The sequence below is a fragment of the Eschrichtius robustus genome, chromosome 13 (genome assembly GCF_028021215.1).
Source record: "Eschrichtius robustus isolate mEscRob2 chromosome 13, mEscRob2.pri, whole genome shotgun sequence".
Classification (NCBI taxonomy): Eukaryota; Metazoa; Chordata; class Mammalia; order Artiodactyla; family Eschrichtiidae; genus Eschrichtius; species Eschrichtius robustus.
This window is the reverse complement of record NC_090836.1, coordinates 100,991,214-101,003,271: the sequence shown is the minus strand read 5'-3', so window position 1 is coordinate 101,003,271 and position 12,058 is coordinate 100,991,214. Positions and strand designations below refer to the sequence as shown.

The 12,058-nt window shown below is 49.0% G+C and overlaps 1 protein-coding gene across 1 annotated transcript in view; it reads right to left on the bottom strand.

The window, feature by feature from the left end:
- Positions 1-8,864: 8,864 nt before the first annotated feature.
- Positions 8,865-12,058, bottom strand: part of MPPED1 (metallophosphoesterase domain containing 1) — a 63,222-nt gene continuing 60,028 nt past the window's right edge. The window contains exons 5-6 of the mRNA XM_068561260.1: positions 10,913-11,026; positions 8,865-8,983 (exon numbers count right to left, since the gene is read on the bottom strand). Coding sequence (XP_068417361.1) covers positions 8,865-8,983; positions 10,913-11,026 — 233 coding nt within the window. The remainder of the gene's footprint in view (positions 8,984-10,912; positions 11,027-12,058) is intronic.

Below are 12,058 nucleotides of genomic sequence, written 5' to 3'. Positions count from 1 at the left end.
AACAAAAGTCCAGGACCAGATGGCTTCACAGGCAGATTCTACCAAACATTTAGAGAAGAGCTAACACCAATCCTTCTAAGAGTCTTCCAAAACATTGCAGAGGGAGAAACACTCCCAAATTCATTCTACAAAGCCACCATCACACTACCAAAACCAGAAAAAGATATCACAAAGATAATTTTAGACCAATATCACTGAAGAGCATAGATGCAAAAATCCTGAAGAAAGTACTAGCAAACAGAATCCAACAGCACATTAAAAGGATCACACACCATGATCAAGTGAGATTTATCCCAGGGATGCATGGATTCTTCAATATATGCAAATCAATCAATGTGATACACCACATTAACAAATTAAGGAATAAAAACCATATGATCATCTCAATAGATGCAGAAAAAGCTTTTGACAAAATTCAACACCAATTTATGATAAAAACTCTCCAGAAAATGGGCATAGAGGGAACCTACCTCAACATAATAAAGGCCATATATGACAAACCCACAGCAAACAACATTCTCAATAGTGAAAACCTGAAAGCATTTCCACTAGGATCAGGAACAAGACAAGGATGTCCACTCTCACCACTCTTACTCAACATAGTTTTGGAAGTCCTGGCCACAGCAATCAGGGAAGAAAAAGAAATAAAAGGAATATAAATTGGAAAAGAAGAAGTAAAACTGTCACTATTTGCCGATGACATGATACTATACATAGAAAATCCTAAAGATGCCATCAGAAAACTACTAGAACTAATCAATGAATTTGGTAAGGTTGCAGGATACAAAATTAATGCACAGAAGTCCCTGGTGAGAGTAGCATTGACATATATACACTACTGAATGTAAAATAGTTGGCTGGTGGGAAGTAGCAGCATAGCACAGGGAGATCGGCTCAGTGTTTTGTGATGACCTAGAGGGGTGAGATAGGGAGGATGGGGGGGAGGCTCAAGAAGGAGAGGATATTGGGACATGTGTATGAATACGGCTGTTTAGCTTTGTTGTGCAACAGAAACTAACACGGTATTGTGAAGCAATTATACTCCAATAAAGATCTATTAAAAAAAAAAATATATATATATATATATGAAAATGTAAAGGAGCTAAATTAGCCAAAACAACTGTGAAAAAGAACAAAATTGAAGCACCCATACTACCCAACTTCAAGATTTACCCATAAAATTATGGTAATCAGGAGAATATGATTTTGACAAAATCACAGACCTCTAGATCAATGGAACAAAATAGAGAGCCCAGAAATAAACCCACACAAACATAGTCAACTGATTTTTGACAAATGTGCAAAGGCAATTCCGTGGAAAAATAGTGTCCATTTGAAAAAACATGAAACTTGTCACATACCTCACACCTTACACATAAATTAACTCAAAATGCATTATAGACCCAAATGTAAACATAAAACTTCTACAAGAAAACGTCAGAGAAAATCTGCATGACCTTGGGTTTGTCAATGTGCTACACCAAAAACACAATCTATAAAAGAAAAAATCGATAAACTGGACTTTATGAAAATTAAAAACTTTTGCTCTGAGAAACTGTTAAGAGTATACAAAGACAACCTACAGACTGGAAGAAAAGATTTGCAAATCACGTATTCAATTAAGGACTTGTATCCAGTGCCTAAAGAACTTTAAAATTCAAAAACAAGAAAAAAAACAACCTAGCTTTTAAAGAAGGGCACAAAAGATCTGAACAGATGCTTCACAAAAGAAATATGGCAAATAAACGTATAAAAAGATGTTCAACATTATTAGTCGTTAGGGAAATGGAAATTAAAACCACAATGAGATATAACATACTCAAATGGTTAAAATTTTTTAATTTTTAAAAAAAAATTTTGGGGGGGTATAGATGATTTACAATGTTGTGTTTGTTTCAGGTGTACAGCAAAGTGAATCTGTTATACATATACATATATCCACTGTTTTTTAGATTCTTTTCCCATATAGGCCATTACAGAGTATTGAGTAGAGTTCCCTGTGCTATACAGTAGGTTCTTATTAGTTACCTATTTGATATAGAGTAGTGTGTATGTGTCAATCCCAATCTTCCAATTTATCCCTCCCCTCCCCCTTAACCCCAGGTAACCATAGTTTATTTTCTAAATCTGTAACTCTATTTCTGTTTTGTAGATAGATTCATTTGTAGCCTTTTTTTAGATTTGGTTAAAATTTTTAAATTGACAATACCAAATTCCGGTGAGGATGTGGACCAACAGGAAAACTCATTTATTGCCCGTGGGATTACAAAAGCATACAGATATTTTGGAAAACGGTGTGATTAAAAAGGGGCCAAATAAAGGAATTTTTCAGGTGATGGAACTATTCCCTATAGTACTGGTGTGGTGGATACATAATTCTAAATATTTGTCAAAACCCATAGAACTGTACATTACAAAGAGTGAACTCTATTGTATGCAAACTTGAAACAGCCAATCAGTGTGTCAGGGAGTCTCAGGATGGAATGCAGACTGTGACTGAAGGATCTAATTGTATCGCAAATATATGACAAAACCTCACTGATTAGGTGGGGGGAAAGGAGCGGACCAATTTAACCTTGGAAAACAGAGTTTAGACTGTAAAACTAAAGACAAAAAGATTGCACGTGAACCCTGTACTCTGGTTGGTAACCATGTTTCTTACAGGGGTACAGATCAGCAGTTCTGAGACTCTGTGCTTTGTAGGTATCCTAGGGTCAAACAAATACCTAAACTGATTGTAGATATGGGAGCCAGGCTTCTGACTGTCAAAGAAAAAAGTTACAAATGGGCAAGGCAGCAAGGCAAGAGTCAATTCTGCATTGCTGGCTTAGCGTCAGAGGGGAGGCTGTCAGTATGAACTAATGCTTATATTAAGATAAACAGATGATAGGTGGATGGATGGACGGACGGATACAGAGGCAGGGATAGATAAGTGTATGTATACATGGATTAGTATACTACAAATATTTCCTAGCTCTGTCCACTAAAAGGGTCTAGAAATAGTGATAGTAGCAACCAGTCCATCTACAATCCAGATCTTAGTTTCTAAATAAAAGGAGCCAGAACTCTATGGAGAAATGGCTGATACTAGCACTGGGGCAAGAGAAATACAAGGTCAGCCTGGAGCAGAAAGCAAGAAAGTGAAACAAACAAATGAACAAACAAAAAAAATAGGAATATGTCAAAAGAACACAGGAGCCAATTTGAAAGGGCTCCCAAATGGACAAAGTTAGAACAATTTGACCAATGAAATAAATGATAGCATGAGATTCTAACCTAAAGAATATCCATGCTGCTATAAATAAATGACAGAGAAGGGACAAATCTCCCTTACAGAACAATTCCAAATAATAAATGTAGGAGGGAAAAAGAAATAGAAAATCATCATGAGAACACCACAGTAACCATTGCTCCAGGCAAGATCCACGGATGGATGGACGCTAAAATTAGTGGGCAAAACTTTAGGAGGTTTGCATAGCCTTGAAATGTCTCCTCCAAATAGGTATTAATTAATGTGGTGATTTTATCATATGCCCATATTCTTTGATGCTTCATTCCCCTCTCCTTGAGTGTGAGCTGGACTAGTGACTCATTTCTAACAAACTGAGTATGGAAAAGGAAAACTAGGATCTTTATAGTGGAGAAACCTGGCAGACATCCCGTAACCATGTGATCAAGATTAGCATCCACAGTGATAAGTCACGGTGGTCTAATGTTACCCCAGATATGATGCCTTGAGAAGGACACATCACCTCCGCACATAACCCCAGACGAATCATGAGCAATCATCAGACAAACCCAACTTGAGGGGCAGTCTACCAAATAGTCAGTATTCTTCAAAACTTTCAAGGTCATGAAAATTGAGGAAAGGCGGGGGAAAAATATCGCCGACCACAGGGGGCTAAGCAAACACGATGACTAAATGCAACATGGTCTCGTGGACGGGATGTTAATGAAAAAGGTCCAGGGACTTCCCTGGTAGCGCAGTGGTTAAGAATCTGCCTGCCAAAACAGGGAACACGAGTTCAAGCCCTGGGCCAGGAAGATCCCACATGCTGCGGAGCAACTAAGCCCGTGCACCACAACTACTGAGCCTGTGCTCTAGAGCCCGCGAGCCACAACTACTGAGCCCATGTGCCACAACTACTGAAGCCCACATGCCTAGAGCCTGTGCTCCGCAACAAGAGAAGCCACCGCAATGAGAAGCCCGCGCACCGCAACGAAGAGTAGACCCCGCTCACCGAAACTAGAGAAAGCCCGCGCGCAGCAACGAAGACCCAATGCAGCCAAATAAATAAATAAATTTATTTAAAAAAAAAAAAAAGATCCAAATGAAGATCTAATAGTCTTATACTGCTGCTAATCTCTTAGTTTTGATAAATGTAACATAGGAATATAAGATGTTAACATTAGGGGAAACTGAGTGAAGGGTATGTGGGCACTCTCTGTACCATCTTTACAGCTCTTCATAAATGTAAAATTATTTCAAAATAAAAAGTTTTTTTTTAAAGAGGGAAATCATTTCCTGTTGTTCAGGGCCCGGCCAGGCTGCCTCTCCAGGAAGTTTTCCCTGATCTCCCCTGCACACTGGGTTTGATCTTCCTTGGGGTCCTCAAGCCTGACTGTGTCTGCCACTCACTGGGCCCCAAGCATGTAGCAGCTGAAGGGTTCAGCTTCTTTCCTGGGATCAGATGAGCCTTCCAAAGTACCCCTCGGGCTTCCAGACAGCAGGGCCTAATTCCCACATCTTGGAGGACTTCCCAGTCCATGCCTTCAAGGGGAGGGTGGGGCTGAGGGCCCCCTGGAGTGTCTAAGATCTTCTGTGACGAGACCCCCAGCTGGCCAGGCAGGTTTGGGCCCAGCTAGGAGCTGTGGGTGGTGTTAGGGGAGAGCGTTGGGTGAAGCCTGGGTCCACAGAGCTTGTCACCTCTACTAGCTTATTCAGGAGGGTGGTGCCGGGGTCTCCTGGAAGAAAAAGGCCTGGCAATTTGGCCCCGGTGGAGGTTCAAGGACCAGCTTCATGGAAGCTGAATTGCAAGAAAAAGCATCTGGGGGCTGGGCTCCCTGGGAACGAGCTCCGCATAAGGGCGGAGGCAGAGGGAGCGGAGGCAGCTCGCTGGATTTGCCCACCAGGCTCCCAGGGACAATAGGAGCGTCACCAGGGACCCCATCCTGTATCGTCCCATCGTGCCCCAGGGGCACCTGGGGAAAGATGGCTGTAAAGCATGAGTGCTGAACCACCTGCACCACTGTGTAAACCCCGGACACATCAGAGCCCGTCTACACTGAAGGCAGCAGGAGCACACGGCTCAGAGCTTAGCAGCTGCTGCCCGTCAGCAGGGCGGGTACCAGGCACTTAAGCAGCGCTTGCAGTGTGACGGCAGTGCCAGAGGCGGCGGCAGCCACGGGGCGTCCCTGACCCTGCCCGGGGCCCCTGCTCGGGTACACAATGGCCGAGCGTAGCGGAAGGGGTGCCTCAGACAGAACAGCTGCTCCCCACGGGCTACGGACGGGGACCCAAGGCCCAGGACCGGTTGTTGTAGGCACCTGTGAGGCTCTGGTGGAGGGGAGCTCTTTGGAAGGGCATATGACAGGTGGGCCAGTCTGAGGACAGGAGAGGGTCATTGAGGGCTGATGCCATCATGGGCTGCCTCAGCCTGCTCCCCCAGCCCCGTGGCTCTGGTTATGGCCCACAAATATAGGTCTCCAGAGAGGCTCCTCCCCTCCAGGTCCATTTATCACCCCCCGCCCCCGGCTGGCCACTGGACACCTCCCCCTGCATAACCCAAGGGCACCTCCAGCTCATGAATCCCAAACAGAATTCAACACCCTTCCTCCAACCTGTTCTTCCCGCCCCATGTGCCCCCTCCATGACGGGCAGCCAACACCCATTACCATCCTTGGCTCCGCACACCCCTACCTCCTAAATCTACCTCCTAAATCTATCACTACCACCGCTGCCACATCCCTGTTCCAAGCCAGGTCCAAGAGAGGTGCTCAGTGAATGTTTGTGGGCTGGATGGATGGATGGGTGGGTGAGTGGATGGATGGATGGATGGTGGTTGGATGGATGGTGGTTGGATGGATGGATGGATCAACGGATTGATCAATGGGTAAGTGAACAGTTGGGTAGATGGATGAGTGGCTAGATCGATGGGTTGATGGATGGATGAAAATGGCAGAACTTCTACAGCATAGGGAGCTTTGGAACTGGAGTTGTTATACCTGCCAGTATTTTTCTTGGGCAACACCAGGACCCTTAGTTTGACAAGGGCTGGATCGGAACTTGCTGTTTCGAGAAGAGGCCAGAGGTAAGGCCATTTTGAGATATTCTGTTTTGGGGGGACGAGGTGCTCCAGCTATTTGAACACAACAAGGCACAGAACTGCACGTGCCAACCTCCTCTGAGGGAAGCTGGAGCAAGCAGAAGGATGCCAGTCATTGGCACACGGATGGTCTTTGGCCTCTGAACTCAGTCCAGGACTCAGGACTTGGCCGGGAGGACGCCACTCCTCCCCTACATGCCCCACACGACACCCGGAGACACAGAGGAAGAGGCACCGGGAGGACTTCTCTTTCTTTTTACAAAGACTTTATTGTCTGACATGCTAGACAAAAAAAATTACAGCCACAATCAAGTTATGCCGAAATGATTGAGGAGCATGCCATCATCTTTCATACCTCAAGGACTTTTAATGAATTTTCTTTTAAAGTAACAGCTGCCTTCATAACTTTTATTTTCCACATAAAAATACACCATATTCTGAAGGTACGTTAGGAAAAAAAAAATTTTTTTTTAAGTTTATAGTTCTTGGTCCGCATAGAAATTCCGTAGAGGTTACTGAAAGGGTCTGGAGTCCTCTCCACCCCACACATTCACACACACGCCGTGCGTCAGAGGTGTCCCCAGAGACCCTGTAAACATCCCCGGCTACCAGGAACCACTTGGGCCAAAAAGGATTCCTGAAACCCTGCACCCCACGGAGCAAAGCTGGCCTCGGCCAACGTGGCGCTGCTACTGGGCTCCCCGGATGGTGCCCCTCGCCCCACGGGGAGCCCCACTTGAGTAGGGAAGGAATCATGGTCTCCTGGGATCCTGGGCGCAGAGACAGGGAACAGGGTTGTCCAAGACTCCAGGGGCTCTCCATGAGAAATGAACCGGACAGGTGCTGAATAGGACCCTTAAAAAAAAAAGAGCCTTGGACCGTGCATTGCCTTGTAGGGCAGGAGCTTTGGGTGGTGGGAGAGCAGGGGCTGTGAAGCCAGAGACCAAGGTTCAAATCCTGCCTCTGCCTCTTTTGAGCTGTGCACCCTCAGGCAGGTTACCTCACCTCTCTGATCTCAATCTCCTCATCTGCAAATGGGGCACAGCAGTACCCACCTTACAAGACTGCTGGAAATGAGATCGTATCTGCAAAGAGCTCATTAAATGCTGGTCCCCAGGCCTGGGACTAAGGGGAGGTGAGCAGGGCCCTCCTCTCAGGTGTACAACTTAAGGGGCGCCAAAAAACTCAGAGATCGAGATAAATGATACTATTTTAATGCGATGTTTTTAAAAATCAAAATTAATGCAGGAAAAAAAATCTATGATGAACAAAATATCCAAATTTTAAATAAAGGCAGAATCTAACCCTGCACGTGCTAATCCTGCCTCACTGGCCTCATCCCAACGAGGCCCTGCTGGTTCTCTGTCCATCAGAGACTCAGCCCAACCCCCCAGTCCTAATTTAAAGAAGAAGAAGAAGCCCCCCGGGTGGAGCTGCCGGAGCCCAAGCCCATCTCTGTCTCTGTGCCATCTTCCCGTGGGGGCCGCTGGCTGGCACCCAGAAACACGGCAGCGCGACTGTGAACCATTCAGCCTCCTTCGGCTGTGGGCACGGCAGCCAGAATCCGAGGGACGAGGGAAATCCCACTGGGGGACAGAACCCAGTCGAGGGCAGCGACGAGAACCACGGGGTCCACTTTATTAAATTAAGAGGGGCGCGTGAGCACACATGTGTGTGTGTGTGTGCACGCGCGTGCACGTGTGTGTCCACACCCGTATGGGTGCGTACAGGGGGCAGGGCAGCCTCGGCCCGCAGAGCCCCCCAGGCTTCTGAGTTCTGCAGAGCAGCGCAGCCCCCAGGGGACCAGGGGCATCCAGGACTTGGGAACCCTCCAGCTGGTCCTGGGGCCTCATCAGGCTCGTTCCGTAGAACCAACCCCCCAAGTCCAGGCTCCGAGCGGGTGCCCGGGATGCTCAGGCCACAGTTTACATCAGCAAAAATGCCCACAGGAAGAAAACGGGGGATCCATGAAGCAAAGGGCTGGTCGGCCTGGCCAGGTGCGGCCCGATTCCTGAGACGTCCCTGATCGTTCCCTCGGAGGCCTGGAAGGAATGGAAGGGCTGCCTGCACTCAGGCTACGACACACCCACGCACCCCCCAACCCTGAGGCTTGCAGCCACACAGACCCTCGGTGAGAAGGAGATTTTGTGCCAGAACTTCCAGAATGTGTCCAAGAGCAGCGGCTTCCCAAACCCACGAGGGTGTCCAACTGAGAAGGATAAAGATTCAGTCACTTCCCAAGCAGGACAGGGCCACGAGCGTAGTAGGTCCTTTAACAAGGAACACACGGAAGGGACACGCAGAAATCAGCGATGAGCGCAGAACCCCTGACGGACCTGCAGGGTCCTGACTCCAAATGACAGAAGGCTGAAGAGTCAGGGGTGATTTTCTTCATTCCAAGGCCTCAGCCCGCCTGCTGGGCTGGTCCCCGCAGCCGGACGGGCTGTCTGCATGAAAGGAAGGGGGGTTGGAGGTCCGTGCTCTCAGCTAGGTGTACGTAGCTGATGCAGGTGGGAAGCACTGGGGCCGTGGGGGCAGTCAGGAGTTCCGGGGTGTGGGGAGGTCGATGACTATGGGTGGGTTCACGGGCTGGTAGTTCACGGTGCACACAGATGCGTTCACATAGGTGGTTGTCCCATCCGCCATGACTCCATACCCTAGCAAGTAAGCACACAGCTGTCAGGGCTGAGAGGTGACACCAGGACCCGGAGCAGTGAGGGCGGTCTGGTGAGTGTGGTAGTCAGAGGGCACTCAGCCACAAGGGGCTGAAGATGTCTGGGGCGAGCTACTGAAACCATCAAGCATAGGCTCTTCATCTATACATGGTGATGATGATAGATGCTCCTCCCAAGCCTGCTGTGAGCAGCAAATGAGATAATAATTCACATGCTCGGCCCAGTGCCTGGAAAGCACACGGTGAGACATCATCATTGACATCATCACCATCACCATCATCACCACTGTCACCATCATCACCATGATCATCACCATCACCATGATCGTCACCATCATCGTCATTATCACAGCTATCATCATCATCATCACCACCGTCACCATCACCATCTCCAACATCGCCATCATCACCATCATTATCATCACCATCATCATCATCATCACCACCGTCACTATCACCATCTCCATCATCGCCATCAACACCATCATTATCATCACCATCACCATCATCACCACCATTATCATCATCACCACCGTCACTACCACCATCTCCATCATCACCATCATCACCATCATTATCATCACCATCGCCATCATCACCACCATCATTATCATCATCACCACCTCCATCATCACCATCACCACTATCATCACCACCACCATTATCATCATCACCACCTCCATCATCACCATCACTGTCATCACCATCACCATGATCATCACCATCACCATCATCATTATCATCACCACCATCGTTGTCATGTACTTTCTTCTCCTCACCTCTGTCCCCAAACATACCCTCTTCCCACCACATCTACTGGTCAGAATCCTCCTCAACCTTGAGCTCAGCTCACCTCCAAACCAAAAGGGACACTTCCCCTCCTCTGTGCGGGCTACCCATTCTTTGGAGCCCGCATTTTTCTTGTACAATCACGCAGGGGTGTGGTTTGGATCACACACAACCTTGGATCTGATGGCACTACACGCCCACAGTAGGTCTACAGAAAATGACAGCCGTTATTATTATCCCACAGCACAAGAGCTGACCGTCTCTCGCACGACCTTTCAGATTCTGCCTTTGATGGCTCATCTGTTGCCCAGAAGTCTGTGAGCTCCTTGGGGCTGGAGAGGTCTGATCACTCCTGCCCCTGACAGCACGATGCAGAGGGAAGGGTATGAGCTTTGTTTGCTTCTGAGCTGGAAAGTGATCTGATGTGGACCAAGCCATGTGAGTCCTAGGGGCCCTGGCCCAAAGCAGATAGAGGTTCAGGAGGCCAGGAGACAAGCTTGGGGGAAAACCATGTGCTTCCTGGCAGGGTACAATGGGACCAGGAAGCCTTGGACAGGTGGGATAAAGTTTCAAAAAAGAGTAAAAGGGGCAGAACCTCACGTCTGTCTGTGTGTGGGGGGCGGTGGTGGGGGGAGATGCCAATAAAGCCCCTTGGGCAGGTAGGCAGCCCTCCCCATCCATTAAACACCTACTGTATGCCAGGCCGTAGGGATGTGAGCAACAAGACAGGGCCACGTGCCCTGTAGGAGCTCACAGTGTGCCCCCAAAGCTAACACCTCCTCCACGTCACATCCAAATGTCCCCTCCTCCAAAAAGCCCCCAGCCATCTCCGAAGACTTCCCAGGGTGGAGGAGGCATGGCAGAGTTGCAGGGCTCCAAGGAAGTAAAACTTACTTCTAAGTCTTGCCAGACTTTTCTTCCATCTTCCTGTGATAAAACATTTCAGCAATAGCTAACTGACAGCCGACACGTGGATAGGCGTTTACGAAGTGTATGTAGGAAATGGGCTATTTCCCTCTGGCCAGGGAGGAGGTGACTGGGTCCAAGGGAGGTGAGACAGCCCCCCCTGAGGGCCAATGAGGCGCCCCGCCCCCCTGCAGGTAAGGCCCCCGCCCCCGCTGACCTTCATGGATGTGGCCGAAGACATGCAGCCGCGGCTGGACGCGCCTTTGCACCGTGTTGAGCAGCTCCACGCAGCCCACCCGCTGCATCTTCTTGGGGACCCAGTCCAGGAAGCCTGGCAGGGGAGACAGCAGGAGGGCAATGATGGGGCCCAGGCCGCAGCTCTGCAATCTCAGAGACACAGTGGCCCTGGACCCAGCCTGCCCGGCTCTCCCAACCCTGCCCTGCCTCAGCCTCAGGGAGGGAAGCCTGGCTCCAGCTTGCACTGCCTGGGGCCTTGCAGCCTCATCCCCCCCTGCTTCCCCTGCTCCTCCCCTGCAGGGCAGCACAGAGAGACCACTTATAAAAGCCCGAGTAGGCCAGGCATGGTGGGGAGGGAGCAGTCTCGACAGCTGTGAGCCCCCCAGACCATTCATGCTCAAAGTGGTCTCAAGACTGGCATCCACCCATTGCAGAGAGAAGCAAACTGAGGCCGGAGAGGGACAGCGGAGGCCCAAGGCCACCCCAGCAGGTGGCAGCAGAGCGGAACCCAGGAGCAGGATTTCCATGTTGGAAACTTTCTAAACAAACATCGCAAAATCATGAAAATGAACTTCTTCTTCCCCTGCAGCCTCGAGCACGTGGGCCATGTCTGGGTCTGCTCACACCGCCAGCCTCGCGGAGCCGTCCCATATGGCGGCTGCTTATTATCCTCACGTGGCTACACAAACCATGGGAGAACAACTGATAACTCCAAGGAGACAGCTAGGGTTCACCTCAGCCCCCCTCTGCTCAGGCGGGAGAAACAGGTTTCTACAGCTGCTGGGAAGCGAAAGAGGAATCCTGCCACTCAAAGAATCAGACAGGCTGCAATGGACCTGACTTACAGCTGAGAGAGAGAAAGAAGGAGGGAGAGAGGGAGGAAGGGAGAGAGGGAGAGAAAGAAGAAGGAAGACGAGGAAGAAGAGAGGAGAGACGGGCAGTAGGCAGGGGAGAGACGGGGACTAGGCAGGGAACAGGCTTGGAGCAGACACTTGCGTTTAAGTCCCAGCCTCTGCTACCTACTGGCTGTGTGACCTTGGACAAGTCACTTAACCTCTCTGTGCCACATTCAACAATTCACCCAACAACTGGGCTGGGCTGAGCACACTGGCGCCCCCAAAACAGG